Below are 24807 nucleotides of genomic sequence, written 5' to 3'. Positions count from 1 at the left end.
AGTGTCATTGTGGTTTACCTGAACTTTGTCCCACAACCTGAAGGATTGTTTTGTACTACTCTTGCATAGCAGAGATAGATAGTACCAACAATGCCCAGTTGGTTACCAAATGTCCAGATGTTACCACATGAATGAACTGATGAACTGATGAACTGATGAAATGATGAATGAACTTTCTTATCTGTGGACTGAGGAGCTGGTCACTCAGGTCTGTAATGGTTTCCCTGCTGGTTGAGGAAAACACAAAGAAGTTTACATGGTTCTGCCATGGTAAAAGGTCCCCCCCCCCCCCACCCCACTGGGTGTGATGGTCAATCACATTCCTGGGTCTGAATTCATGTGTCATGGCTGTGTATCATGACAAATGAAAATTGTCTTTCCCTGGAAATTAACAAACTTTCTGTGGTCTTGTGAGATCCCCACAGTGTCAAACTGGTAGCCCTTCACATGACTCAGTACCTATGAAGTAGCTCAGTTTCTAAAACGTTGGCGACCCCGGCTGCAGATCAATAAGCTCAGAGTTCATGGTCTTAGAATTAAATTGAATTCTGCCAAAGCTGAGCCACGATGCCCTGACTGAGCCTCCTGTGTCTTCTCGCTCACGAGTCAGGTGGTGGAGAAGGCGTCCCCCTCAGAGTCAGTCGGCATGGTCTGCAGAGTCGGTGGCATCTGCCAGGTGGTGGAGTACAGCGAGATCCCGCCGGAGACAGCTGAACTCCGAAGACCTGGAGGGGAGCTGGTCTACAGCGCTGGAAACATCTGCAACCACTTCTTCACCAGGAGCTTCCTGCAGGACGTGGCACAGTAAGAAACGTTTTCTGCTTCCACTCAGACAACTCAGAGATTAACAATCATATAAACAGCATCTCATAGAAACATGCAAGAACAAACCAGAACAGACTTTAAGCCAATCACTGAACAGGAGCGATTTAACAAGCGCTCCAAGTCTTGGAAAAGAAATTACACTCATTTGTTACATTTTCTGTCAGCCGCTTTGATGTTAATCAGTAACTGGTGAGAACACCACTAAGCCCCGCCTCCACAGGACGGCTTTCCTCATCACCCCAGGCTGCTCACACACACACACACACACACACACACACACACACACACACACACACACACACACACACACACACACACACACACACACACACACACTATTATAGAGAGAGAAATCAAGAAATCTTGCAGATTGTCTGTAAAAAATGAAGCGAATATAGTTCAGGTCTCATTGTTAGTTTGTTGGTATAAACACACTTTGATAGTATTACAGTTCAATCATATATTTTATGATTAAAAATAACAAACATTCCTCTTGCTACCACAGGGGTGGCCCCGGCACCCTCGGTGCCCTACATAGACCAGCTGCCACTGCATATAAATATATATAATATACAATCAAAGGTGTTTTAAGATTACAAAACTCAAGTGAGTTTTTATATCCCCGTTTGTGGAACATCCTGCCGGGGAGCCTCAGGGCTGCCGAGTCTGTCCAGGTTTTTAAAAGAGGGTTAAAAACTCACCTTTTTAATCAGGCTTTAAACGGATTTTGTATGTGCATGTTTTTATATATTTATGTACATATGTTTATGTATTTTATCGATGTATTTATCTGTCCCATGGGTTTCCCTGCCCGGACACCTGGCTGGTCCCCCACTATGTGGTGGGATTCACTGGTCTGCCCGGCTGGGGGGGGGGGTCTGTGGGGCGGCGCCCCCTGTTGTTTAAAGTTGTTCCACCCCCAGTGTGGACGACCCAAAATGTGTCCCTTTCCTCACCTTAGTCCTCAGTGTCCTCCATGCCTTCATATCACCTTAGTCCTCAGTGTCCTCCATGTCTTCATATCACCTTAGTCCTCAGTGTCCTCCATGTCTTCATATCACCTTAGTCCTCAGTGTCCTCCATGTCTTCATATCACCTTAGTCCTCAGTGTCCTCCATGTCTTCATATCACCTTAGTCCTCAGTGTCCTCCATGTCTTCATATCACCTTAGTCCTCAGTGTCCTCCATGTCTTCATATCACCTTAGTCCTCAGTGTCCTCCATGCCTTCATATCACCTTAGTCCTCAGTGTCCTCCATGTCTTCATATCACCTTAGTCCTCAGTGTCCTCCATGTCTTCATATCACCTTAGTCCTCAGTGTCCTCCATGTCTTCATATCACCTTAGTCCTCAGTGTCCTCCATGTCTTCATATCACCTTAGTCCTCAGTGTCCTCCATGCCTTCATATCACCTTAGTCCTCAGTGTCCTCCATGTCTTCATATCACCTTAGTCCTCAGTGTCCTCCATGTCTTCATATCACCTTAGTCCTCAGTGTCCTCCATGTCTTCATATCACCTTAGTCCTCAGTGTCCTCCATGTCTTCATATCACCTTAGTCCTCAGTGTCCTCCATGCCTTCATATCACCTTAGTCCTCAGTGTCCTCCATGTTTTCCAAGCCTCCAGGCCGGGAGCCTCCAGGCCGGGAGCCTCCTGCCCGGGAGCCTCTGGGCCAGAACCAGCAGGCTACGAGACAGTTTCTTTCACAGAGCAGTCACTATATCGAACTGTCCCCCCGTTAAAGCACCTTAATGGCACTTAGTCCATTAAATGTAATATAATGTAAATAATGTCAATTCTAATAATAGCAACTTCACACTGTTCCCTATGTATTTATTATCTATATATGTGAGTGTGTATGTGTATATAATATCTGTTACTTGCGATATTGCACTTCTGGCTAGATGCTAAACTGCATTTCGTTACATTTGTAATGACAATAATGTTGAATCTAATCCAATCTAATCTAATACTCAGTCGGACTTTTCAATGGTTGTGTTTGAAACATGTTTATGTTAAATGTTAATTCTTTTCATTTTACAGAAATTTTAACAGCCAGCTGAAACAACACGTTGCCATCAAGAAGGTTCCCTTCGTGGATTCTTGTGGGAATCAAGTCAAACCTACCAAACCCAATGGCATCAAGATGGAGAAATTTGTTTTTGATGTCTTTCCCTTCTCCAAGTATGTCAAGTCCGGCTCTGTGTCTCCACATCATACATGTTGCAGCATTGTGTAGTTAAATGTTGACTTCCTGTCTTTGGAAGGAACTTCGTTGTGTTGGAGGTCCTGAGGGAAGACGAGTTCTCACCTCTGAAAAATGCTGACAGAGCAGCTAAAGACAGTCCCTGGACAGCCAGGAAGTCCCTGCTGGCTCAGCACTGCCGCTGGGCCTCGTGTGCAGGGGCCGCCCTTCTGGATCAACATGGGAACATGCTTCCTACAACAAGCAGGTGTGTATACTCTGCAGAAGGATATGAAGACTCGGTGCAGTCACAAGATGATGTTCTTTGAGAATTACAATCACACAACTAGCTCTTTACTTACTTTATCTTAAACACAGAGACTTTATGTCTCAATTGAAATCAGCTCCAAATCAGCGGCCTGGGGCTTCATTTATCAATTTGTCATTAGTGCTTAGAAAAGCTTTGAGTGAATGCTGGTTCCATTCAAGTTTAGAGGGAGGGAGGGAGGGAGGGAGGGAGAGAAAGAGAGAATCTATTTGTGAAATTGTATGTTTTTTTAAGCTAACCCTTTCACATCTGTTATCAGACAAAACTATAAAATAAAGCTACTTTACGTATTTATAGACATAATGCAAAACTAGGATGTTTTCTTGCATTCTATTGAATTTTTCATTATAAAACAAGGTTATTGAAAACCTACATTGTTCTGATACTTCTTTATATGCGCAATAAAAACTAAAACTGTCAAGAGAATAAAATTTAAAGTGAAGGTTTCGGCATTAATATGATTCTATCCAGTATCCTGCTGCTCTGTTGCCACAGCACTGCACCCATAGATGGCTAGACCAATGAAGGAGTTTCTTTTTTTTTTTTTTTTAATGAGCGCGTTATTTTTGACAGCACTAGTATTTATCAAACATACATACGTGGGTTGTGCACACATCAATGAGTCATCAGTGTTGATAAATTCCACTTGTTTATTGTCACAATGCTTGTGCAACAACACGTTTCTTTATAAATCTTTTTTCACATCATTAAAGCAAAGACAACAAAAAAGAGAAACTTTTCTGAAACTGAAATTAAGGAACTTGTCAGTGAGGTTGCAACATACCAGAAAATATTGTTTGTGTACTTTGAATCTCGAGATAACCAACAAAAACTGCTGCATGGGATGAGGTAACCACCACAGTTAGTTGTGTTAAGTCAGAGGATAGCTCGCCAGCAGAAATGTCAAAATGACATTCTGTGCCAGAAATCCCCCAGTGGACAGCACCTGGATGTGCACGGGGATAGCTTGACTTCTTCTTGTCTCTCGCTCCAATATACTATGTAAATCCCGGCATAAATCCAATCGCCAATAAAAAAAACAAATAAACAATGAATTCTTCCGAATAGTTGCTCCTATCTCCTTTCCTATCCACTTTTCCTGAAGCCTGTGGATGAGGTCACAGAGATAAGGAAAGGCGTTTGGAGACTTCCTGAAGGTGTTAGGGAAAGGAGATCGCGTCATTTTGACAATCAGACCACACTTCCACTGGGTGACGTAGTTATCATTCAATGGTGGCAAAAGGTCAGTGACGTCTGCCACGTGACAGAACTACAGAAAGAACATTTCTACCACTGTCCCCTATGCCTCTAACCTCTGATATAATCTCAAATAGCACAAGTTTTGAGTTGAAATCAAAGGAAAAGAGGCTACCAGTCTACGAAAAGCAAAAGTGAAATGGCTGCCATGGGAATAAATAACCAATGCAAACTGAGAATAGGCTGCCCAAAGACGTACCTTTACTCTGTTCATTTTACAACATCCACATATTATTAGCTACATGTGTGGCACAGTGGTTCGTGCTCTTGCCTCACGGCAAGAAGGTTGTTGGTTCAAATATGGCTCGGGGCCTTTTTGTGGCAGTTTGCATGTTCTCCCTGTGTGTGGGGGGGTTTCCTCCCACATTCTAAAACAACATGCACCGGGGTCCCTGAGCAAGACCCTTAGCCCAAGTCCAAGTTGATAAATTCCATCATTTGCATAAGAATGTTTGTACTCAGTCACAACACACATCCGTGCATACACACTGATGATAAATGAGGCTCCTGGACTTTAGACATCCGAAGGTGTGTTGAAGTATCGGATAACAAGCCGCAGATACTTTCACTCTTCGGAGTTGTGGACATTACGGGTCAGACCTGTTCCTATGGAAACCTGATCAAACTACTGTCAGACAGAACCATGAAGGCAAAAGAAGAAGTTGGTCAACAGGCCAACTTTTTGTGTTTAACTATTGGTGAACATTTCACATTTATCCTGCTTTATGTGGAAATACTATTTCCATGAGTAGATATTAAGATTTAACACAATTCTAATAGTGCACACTCCAGCTCTCACTGAGTTCAGGACTCTTGACTCGGATTGACTTCAGTTATTCAGGAAAAGAAAAGAGCTGTAGTATTCCAGTTAAAGATTTCATAGCATACATCAGGAAGAAAAAAAATTCCTTACTGGTCAAGCTGGAATCCATTTTCCAGATGTATCATAATGTTTAGTACGAAAGGTTTGGTTTGAGGAGCCTGGGTATACAGGCTATGCATACAGTCAGATCATAATAAACCTGGTGGAAACTTGGTGATGATTGTGAAGTTACAGCCACCATGATGACTGAGGATGAAAAGGAAAATGTAGTAGATGAACTCATGTAGGAAAAATAAAAAACTATGTGGCTCTCAAAGACAATTTAAATGACAGTAAGGTGCGGTCTGGGGACAAAAGAAAGAAATGTCCTCACTGTTATGTTTGAAAAGTTTTCTATTTCTCACTTTGTAGCATGGATAACTACACATAATGCACATACGATATTCATCTGCGAAATTAAATACGATTAAATGACATGGTTATTTAGGTGATATGTAGAACTCTATTCAATGCAGATTCTTTTCATATTTATTAGGCGAACATGTTTTCAGGCTAGAAGGTTTTTGGCGGAATAATGTAATGTTTCCTCTCATAGTGGATCAGAAGCTGTCGGTTCTCCAGTGCAGTTTGAGATTTCACCGCTGATCTCATACTTTGGAGAGGTGAGTGATGAAACTTGTGCTTTTCCTTGTATTCCTGATGAATTGTGTCGATACTTTAGCTTGACTCCCTGTGGTTCTCAGGGCCTGGAGCAGCTGTTGAAAGGAAGGAAGCTGAAAGTCCCTTTTATTCTGGACAGTGACAGAGCCAGAGAGCTGCAGGCTCAGGAGCACATCTCTGATGACGTGAGCGCTGTGTGATGGCAGCACACAGTCCAGCACGCCACAGTACCAACCTCCAGACCGCAACTCCCAATGGAAGCGTTTGGGTTTCAACACAACAATGTGTGACAACAATCGTTTAAATTGGACTGTATGAGATCACAATCATATCAGAGCGTCATTAAGCTCGTGTCCCTCCTACTGAGTGAAGCTGCACTGTAATGGAAACAAATGAAGGAAGAGAAAATTGTTTTGATATACCAAATCTACAATAAAACCTCAAATAACTTGAGTTGTTGTTATTTTCTGCTGCTACTAATCAACAATCCATCCATTTTCTGCCACTTATCCGGGCCGGGTCGCGGAGGCAGCAGTCTGAGCAGAGTTGCCCAGACTTCCCTCACCCCAGACTCTTCCTCCAGCTCTTCCAGTGGCACCCCAAGGTGTTCCCAGGCCATAGAGAGACATAGTCCCTCCAGCGTGTCCTGGGTCTGCCCCGAGGCCTCCTGTCAGAGGGACATGCCCGGAACACCTCCCCAGGGAGGCGTCCGGGGGACATCTGAAACAGAGGCCCGAGCCACCTCATCTGGCTCCTCTCGATGTGGAGGAGCAGCGGCTCTACTCCGAGCTCCTCCCTGGTGACTGAGCTCCTCACCCTATCTCTAAGGGTGACTGAGCTCCTCACCCTATCTCTAAGGGTGACTGAGCTCCTCACCCTATCTCTAAGAGTGACTGAGCTCCTCCCCTATCTCTAAGGGTGACTGAGCTCCTCCCCCTATCTCTAAGGGTGACTGAACTCCTCCCCCTATCTCTAAGGGTGACTGAGCTCCTCACCCTATCTCTAAGGGTAACTGAGCTCCTCACCCTATCTCTAAGGGTGACTGAGCTCCTCCCCCTATCTCTAAGGGTGACTGAACTCCTCCCCCTATCTCTAAGGGTGACTGAGCTCCTCACCCTATCTCTAAGGGTAACTGAGCTCCTCACCCTATCTCTAAGGGTGACTGAGCTCCTCCCCCTATCTCTAAGGGTGACTGAGCTCCTCACCCTATCTCTAAGGGTGACTGAGCTCCTCCCCCTATCTCTAAGGGTGACTGAGCTCCTCACCCTATCTCTAAGGGTGACTGAGCTCCTCACCCTATCTCTAAGGTTGACTGAGCTCCTCACCCTATCTCTAAGGGTGACTGAGCTCCTCACCCTATCTCTAAGGGTGACTGAGCTCCTCGCCCTATCTCTAAGGGTGACTGAGCTCCTCGCCCTATCTCTAAGGGTGACTGAGCTCCTCACCCTATCTCTAAGGGTGACTGAGCTCCTCACCCTATCTCTAAGAGTGACTGAGCTCCTCACCCTATCTCTAAGGGTGAGTGAGCTCCTCACTCTATCTCTAAGGGTGACTGAGCTCCTCACCCTATCTCTAAGGGTGACTGAGCTCCTCACCCTATCTCTAAGGGTGACTGAGCTCCTCCCCCTATCTCTAAGGGTGACTGAGCTCCTCACCCTATCTCTACGGGTGACTGAGCTCCTCACCCTATCTCTAAGGGTGACTGAGCTCCTCCCCCTATCTCTAAGGGTGGCTGAGCTCCTCACCCTATCTCTAAGGGTGACTGAGCTCCTCCCCCTATCTCTAAGGGTGACATAGCTCCTCACCCAATCTCTAAGGGTGACTGAGCTCCTCACCCTATCTCTAAGGGTGACTGAGCTCCTCACCCTATCTCTAAGGGTGACTGAGCTCCTAGCAAAAAGGTATATTTACCCACATTTACGCACACTTTGCACGTGTTGGTGATATTCTCTAAACTATGTTGTGTTTAACCATCATCCAGGCCCTGTGGATAAGATGGCTGTGCTGTCTGCTAAACTGAAATGTGGAGCAACAACAGAGGGTGTAAGGTAAAAGCTGAATATTCAAAGTTTATTTCAGTGTTCTGCATGAATGTTAGAATGAACTAGTATGTGTACAGCACTTATGTATTCTGCTTCACACAGGAGCACACTCTACAGAGACCTCAGTGAGGATTTACCTGATCTCTCCATCCTTCAGGTGAGGACGATATAACTATCAGATTTCACATGACACTACCAAACAATATCAATAAAAGTTGGTATACCTGCACAGTTCTTCACAGTTTTATTAGTACTTTCATTTTTATCAAACATAACTCTCTTCCTTGCTGACTTTTTACCGTTCTAAATGTGACTAAATCTTGTCTGTTGTCCCTCTCCTGTTTCAGTCTGATCACTTCACCATCAGGAGAAAGAGTGTGTCCTCAAATGCCTGGCTGTGTGCTTTAATGAAGAGCAATATAATTATCACTGGATTCTCAAAAAGGCACATTGATTCTGATGAGCCTCAACAATAATGAGACATTCATGAACCCTTTTTCTAAATTTGTAAAGCTGTGCACTCACATTATTACAGATATCCACAGGTTCAGTTGAAGCAGCCGCCAAACCACCAAGCAAATGGTAAAACATTTAAAGAAGTAAACTATTATCAGCTTTTTAACGTAGTTACTGATACAGAAAAAGTGTTAAACTCTATCTGAAGAGTGAAAACAACTTAACTTAACTTGGAGCCATCTGGTTCATCTCACTATGATTGTAGTTTGGACTATTGCAATGAAAACACTGAGGAAACTAGACAGTATGTGTGTTTCATGTTTGGGTTTTTCCGCCGTTCGCTGCTAAGGATGCTGAGGGGATCTCACCTCCGTTAAGGACGTTTGCACATTCAGAGGACATGAGTCTTTCAGAAGGAGTCAGAAGGAGTCATCTTCGGAGGCTTCAAATTCTTCATCAACATGGAATGTACCCTAAGGTAATTCAATTTAAAATTTGGGCAGATCTATATCCAGGATCTCGGTTTCTAAGACACTTGTGAAGAGCATATTTGAGATTTCCCAGAAGACTCACCAAAATTCAGCAGTTGACCTGAGCCAACTTCCTCTGCAGCCTCCTGGGCTCAGTGTGGACATGGACGTCCCCTGCAGCTGTGAAGGACAGTCTTCCACATCACTTTCATGGCAGCTATGGTGACACACAAGTTTGACACACTTCCAATACGCAGCTCGGTACTGGAGACACGACTGACTAGAACAGGGGTGCTCAATACGTTGATCGCGATCTACCAGTCGATCGCAAAGGTAGTAATAGTAGATCGCAGTCGAGTACAATCGAGTACAATCGAACGCAGCATCAGATGACGGCTGAATTTTTCTGACCTTCAGGTCACCGCACATGCGCAAACAACGACGCTAAGTGTGACAAAGCTAACAAGCTAGTCAGCGAGTCACCGCAAATTTGAAGCACTCGCTTCTTTCTTTTAAAGTAGAGAAAGCTTTGGTCATCAAAAATGAGTGGGGTAGCTGGACCAAGTGAGAAGATGAAAACATATCACTTTCATGAGGAATGGGAGGTGGACTTTTTTTTCACTATGTCATTTTCGAAGTGCGTTTGTCTCGTCTGCCACTTGACCATCTCAATACCAAAGAAGGGAAATGTGGAGCGGCATTTCCAGACTGTTCATGGAAAATATGACATCGACTTCCCGCCAAAAAGCGAGCTGAGAAAGAGGAAGGTGAATGAACTAAAATCCCAGTTGTCCGGACAGCAGTCATTTTTCACACAACATACTTCAAAAGCGAAAGCCGCCACCGAAGCATCTTTCCGTGTGAGTCACGTCATCGTTAAAAACAAGAAGTCCTTCCAAGATGGAGAGATGGTAAAAGAGGCATCCGTTGAAGCAGCTGACTCATTGTTCCGAGACTATTGTTCCGTTAAACAGCATGTATTTTAAACAACACGTCACAACAGAGGACACACCCTGGACCTGGTCTCCTCTGGCCTGACCACTGCTGTGTCCTCTGGTGTTGACCTGGATGTGTCCTCTGGTGTTGACCTGGTGTGTCCTCTGGTGTTGACCTGGATGTGTCCTCTGGTGTTGACTTGGATGTGTCCTCTGGTGTTGACCTGGTGTGTCCTCTGGTGTTGACCTGGATGTGTCCTCTGGTGTTGACCTGGTGTGTCCTCTGGTGTTGACCTGGATGTGTCCTCTGGTGTTGACCTGGTGTGTCCTCTGGTGTTGACCTGGATGTGTCCTCTGGTGTTGACCTGGATGTGTCCTCTGGTGTTGACCTGGATGTGTCCTCTGGTGTTGACCTGGTGTGTCCTCTGGTGTTGACCTGGATGTGTCCTCTGGTGTTGATCTGGTGTGTCCTCTGGTGTTGACCTGACTGTGTCCTCTGGTGTTGACCTGGTGTGTCCTCTGGTGTTGACCTGGATGTGTCCTCTGGTGTTGATCTGGTGTGTCCTCTGGTGTTGACCTGACTGTGTCCTCTGGTGTTGACCTGACTGTGTCCTCTGGTGTTGACCTGGTGTGTCCTCTGGTGTTGACCTGGTGTGTCCTCTGGTGTTGACCTGGATGTGTCCTCTGGTGTTGACCTGGATGTGTCCTCCTGTGTTGACCTGGTGTGTCCTCTGGTGTTGATCTGGATGTGTCCTCCTGTGTTGATCTGGATGTGTCCTCCTGTGTTGACCTGGTGTGTCCTCTGGTGTTGACCTGGTGTGTCCTCTGGTGTTGACCTCTGATGTTGACCTGGCTGTGTCCTCTGGTGTTGACCTGGTGTGTCCTCTGGTGTTGACCTGGTGTGTCCTCTGGTGTTGACCTGGATGTGTCCTCTGGTGTTGACTTGGATGTGTCCTCTGGTGTTGACCTGGTGTGTCCTCTGGTGTTGACCTGGATGTGTCCTCTGGTGTTGACCTGGATGTGTCCTCTGGTGTTGACCTGGATGTGTCCTCTGGTGTTGACCTGGTGTGTCCTCTGGTGTTGACCTGGATGTGTCCTCTGGTGTTGACCTGGATGTGTCCTCTGGTGTTGACCTGGATGTGTCCTCTGGTGTTGACCTGGTGTGTCCTCTGGTGTTGACCTGGATGTGTCCTCTGGTGTTGATCTGGTGTGTCCTCTGGTGTTGACCTGACTGTGTCCTCTGGTGTTGACCTGGTGTGTCCTCTGGTGTTGACCTGGATGTGTCCTCTGGTGTTGATCTGGTGTGTCCTCTGGTGTTGACCTGACTGTGTCCTCTGGTGTTGACCTGACTGTGTCCTCTGGTGTTGACCTGGTGTGTCCTCTGGTGTTGACCTGGTGTGTCCTCTGGTGTTGACCTGGATGTGTCCTCTGGTGTTGACCTGGATGTGTCCTCCTGTGTTGACCTGGTGTGTCCTCTGGTGTTGATCTGGATGTGTCCTCCTGTGTTGATCTGGATGTGTCCTCCTGTGTTGACCTGGTGTGTCCTCTGGTGTTGACCTGGTGTGTCCTCTGGTGTTGACCTCTGATGTTGACCTGGCTGTGTCCTCTGGTGTTGACCTGGTGTGTCCTCTGGTGTTGACCTGGTGTGTCCTCTGGTGTTGACCTGGATGTGTCCTCTGGTGTTGACCTGGATGTGTCCTCCTGTGTTGACCTGGTGTGTCCTCTGGTGTTGATCTGGATGTGTCCTCCTGTGTTGATCTGGATGTGTCCTCCTGTGTTGATCTGGTGTGTCATCTGGTGTTGACCTGGTGTTGACCTGACTGTGTCCTCTGGTGTTGACCTGGTGTGTCCTCTGGTGTTGACCTGGTGTTGACCTGGCTGTGTCCTCTGGTGTTGACCTGGTGTGTCCTCTGGTGTTGACCTGGCTGTGTCCTCTGGTGTTGACCTGACTGTGTCCTCTGGTGTTGACCTGGTGTGTCCTCTGGTGTTGACCTGGCTGTGTCCTCTGGTGTTGACCTGGTGTGTCCTCTGGTGTTGACCTGGTGTTGACCTGGCTGTGTCCTCTGGTGTTGACCTGGTGTGTCCTCTGGTGTTGACCTGACTGTGTCCTCTGGTGTTGACCTGGTGTGTCCTCTGGTGTTGATCTGGCAGTGTCCTCTGGTGTTGACCTGGTGTGTCCTCTGGTGTTGACCTGGTGTTGACCTGGCTGTGTCCTCTGGTGTTGACCTGGTGTGTCCTCTGGTGTTGACCTGGCTGTGTCCTCTGGTGTTGACCTGGCTGTGTCCTCTGGTGTTGACCTGGTGTGTCCTCTGGTGTTGACCTGGTGTTGACCTGGCTGTGTCCTCTGGTGTTGACCTGGTGTGTCCTCTGGTGTTGACCTGGCAGTGTCCTCTGGTGTTGACCTGGTGTGTCCTCTGGTGTTGACCTGGTGTGTCCTCTGGTGTTGACCTGGTGTGTCCTCTGGTGTTGACCTGGCTGTGTCCTCTGATGTTGACCTGGCTGTGTCCTCTGTTGTTGACCTGGCTGTGTCCTCTGGTGTTGACCTGGTGTGTCCTCTGGTGTTGACCTGGCAGTGTCCTCTGGTGTTGACCTGGCTGTGTCCTCTGGTGTTGACCTGGTGTGTCCTCTGGTGTTGACCTGGTGTTGACCTGGCTGTGTCCTCTGGTGTTGACCTGGTGTGTCCTCTGGTGTTGACCTGGTGTTGACCTGGCTGTGTCCTCTGGTGTTGACCTGGCTGTGTCCTCTGGTGTTGACCTGGTGTGTCCTCTGGTGTTGACCTGGCAGTGTCCTCTGGTGTTGACCTGGCTGTGTCCTCTGGTATTGACCTGGTGTGTCCTCTGGTGTTGACCTGGTGTTGACCTGGCTGTGTCCTCTGGTGTTGACCTGGTGTGTCCTCTGGTGTTGACCTGGTGTTGACCTGGCTGTGTCCTCTGGTGGTGACCTGGTGTGTCCTCTGGTGTTGACCTGGTGTGTCCTCTGGTGTTGACCTGGTGTTGACCTGACTGTGTCCTCTGGTGTTGACCTGGTGTGTCCTCTGGTGTTGACCTGGCTGTGTCCTCTGGTGTTGACCTGGTGTGTCCTCTGGTGTTGACCTGGCTGTGTCCTCTGGTGTTGACCTGGTGTGTCCTCTGGTGTTGACCTGGTGTTGACCTGGCTGTGTCCTCTGGTGTTGACCTGGTGTGTCCTCTGGTGTTGACCTGGTGTTGACCTGACTGTGTCCTCTGGTGTTGACCTGGTGTGTCCTCTGGTGTTGACCTGGTGTTGACCTGGCTGTGTCCTCTGGTGTTGACCTGGTGTGTCCTCTGGTGTTGACCTGGTGTTGACCTGGTGTTGACCTGGCTGTGTCCTCTGGTGTTGACCTGGTGTGTCCTCTGGTGTTGACCTGGTGTGTCCTCTGGTGTTGACCTAGTGTTGACCTGGTGTTGACCTGACTGTGTCCTCTGGTGTTGACCTGGTGTGTCCTCTGGTGTTGACCTGGTGTTGACCTGGCTGTGTCCTCTGGTGTTGACCTGGTGTGTCCTCTGGTGTTGACCTGGTGTTGACCTGGCTGTGTCCTCTGGTGTTGACCTGGTGTTGACCTGGCTGTGTCCTCTGGTGTTGACCTGGTGTGTCCTCTGGTGTTGACCTGGTGTGTCCTCTGGTGTTGACCTGGTGTTGACCTGACTGTGTCCTCTGGTGTTGACCTGGTGTGTCCTCTGGTGTTGACCTGGTGTTGACCTGGTGTTGACCTGGCTGTGTCCTCTGGTGTTGACCTGGTGTGTCCTCTGGTGTTGACCTGGTGTGCCCTCTGGTGTTGACCTGGATTTGTCCTCTGGTGTTGACCTGGTGTTGACCTGACTGTGTCCTCTGGTGTTGACCTGGTGTGTCCTCTGGTGTTGACCTGGTGTTGACCTGGCAGTGTCCTCTGGTGTTGACCTGGCTGTGTCCTCTGGTGTTGACCTGGTGTGTCCTCTGATGTTGACCTGGTGTTGACCTGACTGTGTCCTCTGGTGTTGACCTGGTGTGTCCTCTGGTGTTGACCTGGTGTTGACCTGGCTGTGTCCTCTGGTGTTGACCTGGTGTGTCCTCTGGTGTTGACCTGGTGTGTCCTCTGGTGTTGACCTGGTGTTGACCTGGCTGTGTCCTCTGGTGTTGACCTGGTGTGTCCTCTGGTGTTGACCTGGTGTTGACCTGACTGTGTCCTCTGGTGTTGACCTGGTGTGTCCTCTGGTGTTGACCTGGTGTTGACCTGGCTGTGTCCTCTGGTGTTGACCTGGTGTGTCCTCTGGTGTTGACCTGGTGTTGACCTGGTGTTGACCTGGCTGTGTCCTCTGGTGTTGACCTGGTGTGTCCTCTGGTGTTGACCTGGTGTGTCCTCTGGTGTTGACCTGGTGTTGACCTGGTGTTGACCTGACTGTGTCCTCTGGTGTTGACCTGGTGTGTCCTCTGGTGTTGACCTGGTGTTGACCTGGCTGTGTCCTCTGGTGTTGACCTGGTGTGTCCTCTGGTGTTGACCTGGTGTTGACCTGGCTGTGTCCTCTGGTGTTGACCTGGTGTGTCCTCTGGTGTTGACCTGGTGTTGACCTGGCTGTGTCCTCTGGTGTTGACCTGGTGTGTCCTCTGGTGTTGACCTGGTGTTGACCTGACTGTGTCCTCTGGTGTTGACCTGGTGTGTCCTCTGGTGTTGACCTGGTGTTGACCTGGTGTTGACCTGGCTGTGTCCTCTGGTGTTGACCTGGTGTGTCCTCTGGTGTTGACCTGGATGTGTCCTCTGGTGTTGACCTGGTGTTGACCTGACTGTGTCCTCTGGTGTTGACCTGGTGTGTCCTCTGGTGTTGACCTGGTGTTGACCTGGCAGTGTCCTCTGGTGTTGACCTGGCTGTGTCCTCTGGTGTTGACCTGGTGTGTCCTCTGGTGTTGACCTGGCTGTGTCCTCTGATGTTGACCTGGTGTGTCCTCTGGTGTTGACCTGGTGTGTCCTCTGGTGTTGACCTGGCTGTGTCCTCTGGTGTTGACCTGACTGTGTCCTCTGGTGTTGACCTGGATGTGTCCTCTGATGTTGACCTGGTGTGTCCTCTGGTGTTGACCTGGTGTGTCCTCTGGTGTTGACCTGGCTGTGTCCTCTGATGTTGACCTGGTGTGTCCTCTGGTGTTGACCTGGTGTGTCCTCTGGTGTTGACCTGGCTGTGTCCTCTGGTGTTGACCTGACTGTGTCCTCTGGTGTTGACCTGGATGTGTCCTCTGATGTTGACCTAGTGTGTCCTCTGGTGTTGACCTGGTGTGTCCTCTGGTGTTGACCTGGTGTGTCCTCTGGTGTTGACCTGGCTGTGTCCTCTGGTGTTGACCTGGTGTGTCCTCTGGTGTTGACCTGGCTGTGTCCTCTGATGTTGACCTGGTGTGTCCTCTGGTGTTGACCTGGTGTGTCCTCTGGTGTTGACCTGGCTGTGTCCTCTGGTGTTGACCTGGCTGTGTCCTCTGAGTGTGGTGCTAGTAATGCGAAGGTCACTGGTTCAATCCCCATTACGGGCCACACAGCTCTTCATCCATCAGGTCCAGGTTTCACACTGAGGGAGTCACAATTAAAAAAGAAATTGGGAAATACTTTTTTCTGTATTTATTTGATTCCTGTTGATAAAGCATTGATGACAATGACTTTATATTGTTAATAGAGGCTACAGAGTTTCACATTTTAACATTTTCGGGTGGTGGTGTGACGCCAGATTTTTCCAAAGAAAAAAGTGTGCCTTGGCTCAAAAAGGTTGAAAAACACTGGTTTAACTCATGTTTATTGAAGCAGCGTTGACTCAGTTTAACTACAGAGCTTGGAAACATTCAGAGCCACGTGAGATAATCGAACAGACGTGCTATGTTGCGCTAGCAATGGAAGGTTTCATCAAAAACCTGACTTCTTCTGGACTAGTTTGAGTAAAAATTAGGTTTTACACCTTCGTCATTATGCAAGAACGTGGTACAAAAGCAGGTTAAAGCGTTAAAAAAAGAACTGAATTTCTCTATTGGGGGCAAAAAACTGTGCGAACCATACAGGGATAGAACCTGCAACCTTCACATTAGCAAAGCACACCACACTCTAACACAACTGAGCTAACTGGCAGGTTTTTCAGGTGTGGAAAAAAAAAGTTTTTATTTTCTCTTGTCTTCGGTTTGGAATAGGCATTGGTGGGTTGTTTATATTACGAGTTGTAGTTAATTATTTCGTCTAGTTTGGTTTGGGTTGTTAAATATTGGTGTGTAACCATGAGTGAGTAATGTGTTGTGTGGAGTCTCATCCTGTTATGAAGTTCCGGGTGATGTGTTCATGTCAAAATAAAAGCCTCTGGTGTTCATCTGGCAGAATAGAATTTCGACTCAGAGCAATTCTTCCGTGGCGCTCGCCACAGTATTTATACATGATTACTCTGCACACTGCTCTACCAGCTGACAGCGGCTGTGAGAGTAAATGTTTTTTTTGAAAAAATGTGAAATTGGATACTTTCCCATGGATCACCTGACTATATCTGGTCGAGTTGAATTGTGATCCTTTTTTGCGGGGTGGACATGAAAACGAAAAAGCATTTCCCTCTTTTCTTTTGAGTTCTGCCATAAAATGTGAAACCTCAATAAAGAAATGAAAATGCAGTTTGAATGAACTATTACTAATTTCATTTTTGAGCCAAATAAAGTAGCCAGAACCTTGAAATTAAAAAGCACTTTTGCTAATGTATTTTAAGTTTTGAATTTAACATTTCCAAATGAATTTTGGTCACTATTTGCTGGGGCATGTTTTGAAAATCAAACCTTAAATATCTTTAACTTTTTCATTATAATGAAGTCACAGAATAAGCAGCCTTCCATAAGAAAATGAAAATGCAGTTTGGATGATTGATCATAGATTTTTATTTGTGTCAAAAAAATGCAGTTTAATCTGAAAATTAAAAAGTACTTCCATTAATACATTTCAAATAGATTTTTGAGCCACATTCGCTTCCATAAAATCATTGTTTCTTTCTTTCTTTTTTATTATTAAAAACATTTATACATTAAGTAATTTTAAACACATTTTCCTCAGTTTTGGTATTTACTTCTAGGAAACTAAAAAGCGGAGGAGCCACTTGATAGAAAAAATACCGACTCCTAAACAGTGTCGGTTCTATCACTATTCGGCAGTGCCTTCGAATCAACAACTGATTTGTCCCTCCCGGCTTCCACACAGCGACATACCTCGTGACCAAGCGCTGGCCAATCAGGTTCGAGTGTGAGAACAGCAACAAACCACAAATCCATCGAAAGGCAGCTGACAACCCAGAAACCTTCTAAATGTCGGGGAATTCTCTCTTATTCTTGAAAGGTTTCCGACTCCAAACAAACCCGGTTACTGATGATCCGGGTCCGCCGCTTGTGTGACGACATCACCGTTAATTCGGACGCTAAGCCGCCGTGTCTGCTTGCACTGGTCCCCCTCTGGCCGCCACTGGGACGACCCGGAGGGTGACCCGTCCGCTGATTTGTCCAGCGGGTGTTCGGTGCTGTCGTCGGGACCGGGACGCCCTGCCGCCATGGCCGCTCGCCTACGTTAGAACCATGTTCAAGAACGTGTTTGGCTCCGGGTTCCTGGTGAGAACCGCTCATGTGATTCTGACCTGGGTCGTCACGTTGATCCTCTTTCTGCACGACACAGGTGAGTCCGTCACGTGCCTGCACTCCACACAGGTGAGGGCCACTGCAGGTGTTTCCTTCAGTTTTACACCAGGAGCGGATCAGGGCCAAATGAAATGTTTTATTTTGTTTTGACTGCAATCAAAGTCAGGGTTTTGTCCGATTTTTGTTTCTTTCTTTAATTAGAGACCAAGCTGGAAAGGCCAGGCCTCCATAGGAAATGTGGCCCGGAGGCAAGGACTCTGTTGTAATTGTCATTGTAATGTTTCTTCTTATGAACCAAGCCAGAAAGGCCAGGACCCTATTGTTTTTGTATTGTTTCCTGGTTTCATCCCAGTTAGACTATTATTTAGACACCTTATTATAATGAGTGAATTATTTCTAACATTTCAGTGACCAAGGATGAATAGTACTCTATTTATACACATAAGTAGGTCTGTGAAGAAAAACTAAAAAGTCAACCAAATATAATGCAACTGGTATCACTGGAAAGAGCAGGACAAAAACAAAGGAAATGGCACCAAACCCATTCAGATATCTTAACAAATAAGGAATTTATTGGCAAAAGAAATTTAGTAATTAGTGCAATTATCTTAAAGGTAAGTAGTGCACAAATCTGTGACCAAAAACACAATTTTTTTATTTTTTATTTTTTTACATCAAAACACTTGTAGTTTCTTTAATATTCAAGATATCTCAATGAAACTATCAGGGAAGGTGTGTCTCATTATACTTGCCAATCTGCAGGAATAATAATATATATTTTAAGATTTTTCTTGGTCTGAATATATATTTTATAGAATGCAGGTTGGAGCTGCTACACCCGTACGCATACTGGTAAGTCCTCAATCTTGCATTCATATGCCGTTGTTGGTTTATTCCCGGGGAAGTAAAATGCATTAATGAAGATTAGTATTACATACTCTAGTCATTGACTAAACAGAATGTTGGCATCTCCTGGAGGTTGTCTCAGTGCTTCCAGTGTGTCATCAGAGATATCAAGGAAATCTTCATCCATCTTGAGGCGATCCAAAGGTTCCTGCATGTTCTTGAGGCGAGTGATGTGATGTGATCTGTATGGTCTTCAGTTCCTCTACTAAACGTCTTTATCCATGGCCCCATCAGAAACTTTCCAACAAGCCCCAATACTTGGATTTGAACTTGGCCTGCCAAAGAACTGAAATCTTTTAAAAAGGCTGACCGCAGACCACCACATGCTGCTCCCTTCTGAAGATTGTCTCGGAACTTTGCCTTATCGAGGTGTAGGGTTCCACATATATGAAATAACACATGCAGGCAGTTGGCAGCAATCCACGTGCCAAATGTTCTCTCTCCAGGAACAGAATGAAACCTTTGGGGTCCCCCCTGCCATCTTCATAGCACATCCTATTGAATCCCAACACAGTATTTCCAGCGATGCAATCTTTACCAAATAGCTGTTTTCCTGTTGCTTCCTCACATCCTTTAAGGGCAGAGTGAGTCTTTGTTGCGACAGAATCAAGGGGGTGCTAGTGGCAGTGTAGTTCATTTAGACCAGGGGTCGGCAACCCGTGGCTCTTTGGTCCCTCCACTGAGGCTCTTTGGTCCCTCCACTGAGGCTCTTTGGTCCCTCCACTGTGGCTCTTTGGTCCCTCCACTGAGGCTCTTTGGTCCCTCCACTGTGGCTCTTTGGTCCCTCCACTGTGGCTCTTTGGTCCCTCCACTGTGGCTCTTTGGTCCCTCCACTGTGGCTCTTTGGTCCTCCACTGTGGCTCTTTGGTCCTCCACTGAGGCTCTTTGGTCCTCCACTGTGGCTCTTTGGTCCCTCCACTGAGGCTCTTTGGTCCTCCACTGAGGCTCTTTGGTCCTCCACTGTGGCTCTTTGGTCCTCCACTGAGGCTCTTTGGTCCCTCCACTGAGGCTCTTTGGTCCCTCCACTGAGGCTCTTTGGTCCCTCCACTGAGGCTCTTTGGTCCCTCCACTGAGGCTCTTTGGTCCCTCCACTGAGGCTCTTTGGTCCTCCACTGAGGCTCTTTGGTCCCTCCACTGAGGCTCTTTGGTCCCTCCACTGAGGCTCTTTGGTCCCTCCACTGAGGCTCTTTGGTCCCTCCACTGAGGCTCTTTGGTCCTCCACTGCGGCTCTTTGGTCCCTCCACTGAGGCTCTTTGGTCCCTCCACTGTGGCTCTTTGGTCCTCCACTGCGGCTCTTTGGTCCCTCCACTGAGGCTCTTTGGTCCCTCCACTGAGGCTCTTTGGTCCCTCCACTGTGGCTCTTTGGTCCCTCCACTGAGGCTCTTTGGTCCCTCCACTGTGGCTCTTTGGTCCCTCCACTGTGGCTCTTTGGTCCCTCCACTGTGGCTCTTTGGTCCCTCCACTGTGGCTCTTTGGTCCTCCACTGTGGCTCTTTGGTCCTCCACTGAGGCTCTTTGGTCCTCCACTGTGGCTCTTTGGTCCCTCCACTGAGGCTCTTTGGTCCTCCACTGAGGCTCTTTGGTCCTCCACTGTGGCTCTTTGGTCCTCCACTGAGGCTCTTTGGTCCTCCACTGAGGCTCTTTGGTCCCTCCACTGAGGCTCTTTGGTCCTCCACTGCGGCTCTTTGGTCCCTCCACTGAGGCTCTTTGGTCCCTCCACTGTGGCTCTTTGGTCCTCCACTGAGGCTCTTTGGTCCTCCACTGTGGCTCTTTGGTCCCTCCACTGAGGCTCTTTGGTCCTCCACTGAGGCTCTTTGGTCCTCCACTGTGGCTCTTTGGTCCTCCACTGAGGCTCTTTGGTCCTCCACTGCGGCTCTTTGGTCCCTCCACTGCGGCTCCTAGAGCCTCGGTCCCACTGCAGTTCATCCTGGAGGAGGGTGGTATGGGAGGTGAGGCAAAGCGCACCCAGAGCAAATTGCATTGTGCAGTCCCGCTACAAAGAGTGGGATAAAATGTAGGCGGGGCGATGTAGCGTCATTACGCAGAAAGAACGGGCTCCACAGCTCAACTGGTATCTGAAGCCTGGAGCTTCCTGTACCTTTCACAGTAAAACTGCTGCGCTGTGGAGCGCCGACAGTTCCAGGAGGTTCATTCCAGACTTGTTGAGAGTGACGGAACATTCTAGTGAATTACACAACAACTACAGGACAGTAAAGACACACCATCACACTCATGGTTCTAACAATCCACATCTCCACATTTATCTTCCATTTTAATAATGTGTAGCAATAAAGGAGCCGATAGCTGCAATGCATTATGGGAGTTTCTGTTTGTCCTGTTTTAAATGTAATTGTTGAGGGTTATGTTAGGTTTGTAGTGTTGCTAATAATTGTGTTGTGTTTTTGTTGCTTTGTTCATGTAGTTTAGTTTATTAGTTGTAAGTTGTCAACCAGCAGTGAAGAAGGTTTTGTGTGTCGTGTCCTCCTGGCATGGTCTGCCTGTGGGACTGTCAAAATAAAAGACTGATGTGTAGTGTCCTCCTGGCATGGTCTTCCTGTGGGACTGTCAAAATAAAAGACTGATGTGTAGTGTCCTCCTGGCATGGTCTTCCTGTGGGACTGTCAAAATAAAAGACTGATGTGTAGTGTCCTCCTGGCATGGTCTTCCTGTGGGACTGTCAAAATAAAAGACTGATGTGTAGTGTCCTCCTGGCATGGTCTTCCTGTGGGACTGTCAAAATAAAAGACTGATGTGTAGTGTCCTCCTGGCATGGTCTGTCTGTGGGACTGTCAAAATAAAAGACTGATGTGTAGTGTCCTCCTGGCATGGTCTGTCTGTGGGACTGTCAAAATAAAAGACTGATGTGTAGTGTCCTCCTGGCATGGTCTGTCTGTGGGACTGTCAAAATAAAAGACTGATGTGTAGTGTCCTCCTGGCATGGTCTGCCTGGGGGACTGTCAAAATAAAAGACTGATGTGTAGTGTCCTCCTGGCATGGTCTGTCTGTGGGACTGTCAAAATAAAAGACTGATGTGTAGTGTCCTCCTGGCATGGTCTGCCTGTGGGACTGTCAAAATAAAAGACTGATGTGTCGTGTCCTCCTGGCATGGTCTGCCTGGGGGACTGTCAAAATAAAAGACTGATGTGTAGTGTCCTCCTGGCATGGTCTGCCTCTGGGACTGTCAAAATAAAAGACTGATGTGTAGTGTCCTCCTGGCGTGGTCTGCCTCTGGGACTGTCAAAATAAAAGACTGATGTGTAGTGTCCTCCTGGCATGGTCTGCCTCTGGGACTGTCAAAATAAAAGACTGATGGGTAGTGTCCTCCTGGCATGGTCTGCCTCTGGGACTGTCAAAATAAAAGACTGATGTGTAGTGTCCTCCTGGCATGGTCTGCCTGGGGGACTGTCAAAATAAAAGACTGATGTGTAGTGTCCTCCTGGCATGGTCTTCCTGTGGGACTGTCAAAATAAAAGCCTGGTGTGCACGTCTGTTGTAAAGTATAAGCTTGTCCTCTAGCATGTTTCTCTGACATTTCACCATAATATCACAGTGATATTGTGAGTGACAATGTAGGTGTGTGCGTGTGCACCGGGGTGTGTGCGTGTGCACCGGGGTGTGTGCGTGTGCACCGGGGTGTGTGTGCGCACTAGGGATGCACCGAATATTCGGTAACCGAATATATTCGGCCGAATATTGCAAAAATAGCCACATTCGGTAGAATGAGTAAAACACAAAGCCGAATATTAGCGGCGCGTTTTACTGACGTAATCAAACTACGTCCAGTGACGCGGTAAACATAAACAAAGATGTCGGCAGTGTGGAGAAACTTCAGAGTTTCGGAGAACGATAAAAGAATTGCGGTTTGCAGCGAGTGCTCAGCCGAACTATCTAGAGGGGGGGCCTCTGCTAAAACCTTTGGCACTACGGCTTGAATCAATCATTTAAAAGCCAAACACCCCGAGCAGCTTGCTCAGTATGAGAGAGAGACGTCTGCAGCAGCAAAGAGGAAAGCTCCGTGTCCCAGCACCCCCACTCCGTCCGTGGCCGACGTCTTCGAAAAGACAAAAACGTTTGCAAAGGACAGTGCCAAAGCAAACGGAATCATGAAGAAGGTAATGGAGTTCATTGCTTTGGATGATCAACCGTCTAGTGTTGTGGAGGACATTGGCTGTCGGAGGCTTGTTGAGCACATCGAGCCCCGTTACACGTTGCCCAGCAGGCGCTATTTCTCGGACGTGTGCTTACCTGAGATGTACGACAGCGTTGCAACTCGCGTCCACGAGCTCTTGGCTAGAGATAAAGATGTTGACCTCAGCTTCACGACAGACATATGGAGCTCGGATGTCAGCCCCACCAGCATGCTGAGCTTAACTGCACAGTGGGTCGACGCAGATTTCAAGTTACAGAAGATAGTGCTTCACTCACAGGAGTTCAGAGGATCACACACGGCAGTAGCCATCTCCGATGCATTCGCCAGGATGTTTCAAACTTGGCATATCGACCCATCAAAAGTGCATGCAGTCGTGAGTGACAATGCACGAAATATGACTAGAGCTATGGAAGACAGTGACCTGAAAGGCATACGGTGCATGGCTCACACTTTACAGATAGCGGTCCACGAGGGTGTGTTAAGTCAGCGCAGTATTGCAGATATCATAGCGACAGGGAGGAAAATTGTAGGTCACTTTAAGCATCCCCTCCTTGCTTATTCTCGCCTTCAATCTATTCAAAAAGAACAGTTCGGAATGCCACCAAAACGGTTCCAACAGGATGTAAGCACTAGGTGGAACAGTACTTATTATATGTTGGAGAGCTTTTTTTCACAAAAACGAGTCCTGGCTGCCTATGTAGCAGATTATGATCTGCCCGCTACCTTCACCTCATACCAGTGGGTGTTAATCGAGAACACGCTCTCTCTTCTCGCCCCGTTTGAGCAGGTAACAAAGGAGATAAGTTCATCTGATGCATCTGCAGCAGATGTTATCCCATTACTTGCAGCACTCAAGCGTCTTCTCAGCAAAGAAGCAGAAACGGACCACGGAGTCAAAACAACTAAAAGTGCACTGTTAGAAGCTGTCAACAAAAGTTTTAGTCAGGCAGACTCCGAACCCCTGTTCTGCATCGCGACTGGGCTTGACCCACGATATAAGGATCACTACATTGATGTGGAGAAAAACAAAGGGTTAGAGAAATGGTCCAGGCTGAATTGGACTTATTAAAGCCACTTGGAGACGGTGAAGTGACGCACAGAGAGGGTGCAGAGACAACAAGAATCCGCACCACGGAGGCAGTGCATGTGCCCTCACTCTCTGACATGTTCGAAGAGATCCTCCAGGAAAACAACCCAGATGCCAGGCAGACAACGTGTGCTACTGCTCAACAGCTGGACTGTTACCTGTCAGAAGTCCCCATCCCCAGGAGTGACAATCCCCCAACATATTGGAGGACCAATCAAGGCCGCTTTCCTGACTTGGCACAGATGGCACGCAGGTAAAAACAGTCAATAAGTTTTACAGCACTTTTCAAAACATACTTACAAAGTGGTAAAAACAAAATGTATAATGTAATTAATGCAATGTAAAACAATATAGGAATACTACAATGAAAGTGCACACGAGCAATGGTGATGTACAGTAACATTTAAAACAATAAGTGATATTATGGGAAAGGGATTGGTTTTCTTTTTCTCTTTATAATTTATTCTTAATTGCTTGATAACAATGAACTGGACCTACAATGTTGTTTCCATTCCAAGGTCCCTGGCTGCTCCATGCACAAGCACTGATAGTGAGGCTGTTTAGTGCTGATCTCATGTCCTTGATGAGAGGAGGAACAGACTGACATGTGACCAAGCAGAGAAGCTACTGGTCATAAAGAAGAACCTGCCACTGTTCCTGAAGGAGTAGGCGAAGTAGACTTATGCCAAAGGACAATCATTCATTTGTTGTTTGCACTTTTAGATTTATTTTTGCAATGTCGGCTTGACATTATACAGGCACAGTTGTTTGTTTTAGTGTTTTTGTTTGTATAAAACAATTGAAGGGTTGTCTCAGATGTCATAGTTTTGTCAAAGTTCTGTTACTGACAAATCTGTTCTGGTCTGGGATATGTTATGTACCTGTATAAATGTAGGAGGTTACAAGCACACTTGTGGCAATTTACTTGAGCCTTCTGTTTACATTATTAGCCTACTGTGAAGAAGACTTGTGCCTAAAGGACAATAATTCATTTGTTGTGGGTTTATCCACTTGTGCACTTTAGTTCTTTTGGGAATGCACTTCTAATGCAGGTTTTGTTTGAAGGCC

At 47.2% G+C, this 24807-nt stretch overlaps 2 protein-coding genes across 2 annotated transcripts in view; both read left to right on the top strand.

The window, feature by feature from the left end:
- Positions 1–6428, top strand: part of uap1l1 (UDP-N-acetylglucosamine pyrophosphorylase 1 like 1) — a 29989-nt gene extending 23561 nt beyond the window's left edge. Inside the window, exons 5-9 of the mRNA XM_080510442.1 lie at positions 611–804; positions 2868–3008; positions 3092–3277; positions 6013–6079; positions 6161–6428. Of these exons, the coding sequence (XP_080366568.1) occupies positions 611–804; positions 2868–3008; positions 3092–3277; positions 6013–6079; positions 6161–6277 (705 nt within the window). The 3' untranslated portion in view covers positions 6278–6428. The remainder of the gene's footprint in view (positions 1–610; positions 805–2867; positions 3009–3091; positions 3278–6012; positions 6080–6160) is intronic.
- Positions 6429–17521: 11093 nt separating this feature from the next.
- The window catches only part of zdhhc12b (zDHHC palmitoyltransferase 12b), a 37093-nt gene continuing 29807 nt past the window's right edge, over positions 17522–24807 (top strand). The window contains exon 1 of the mRNA XM_080510537.1: positions 17522–17634. Coding sequence (XP_080366663.1) covers positions 17538–17634 — 97 coding nt within the window. The 5' untranslated portion in view covers positions 17522–17537. The remainder of the gene's footprint in view (positions 17635–24807) is intronic.

This window comes from Blennius ocellaris (assembly GCF_963422515.1).
Source record: "Blennius ocellaris genome assembly, chromosome: 15".
NCBI lineage: Eukaryota > Metazoa > Chordata > Actinopteri > Blenniiformes > Blenniidae > Blennius > Blennius ocellaris.
The sequence above is the reverse complement of the archived record's forward strand: the minus strand, read 5'-3'. Positions and strand labels throughout refer to the sequence as shown.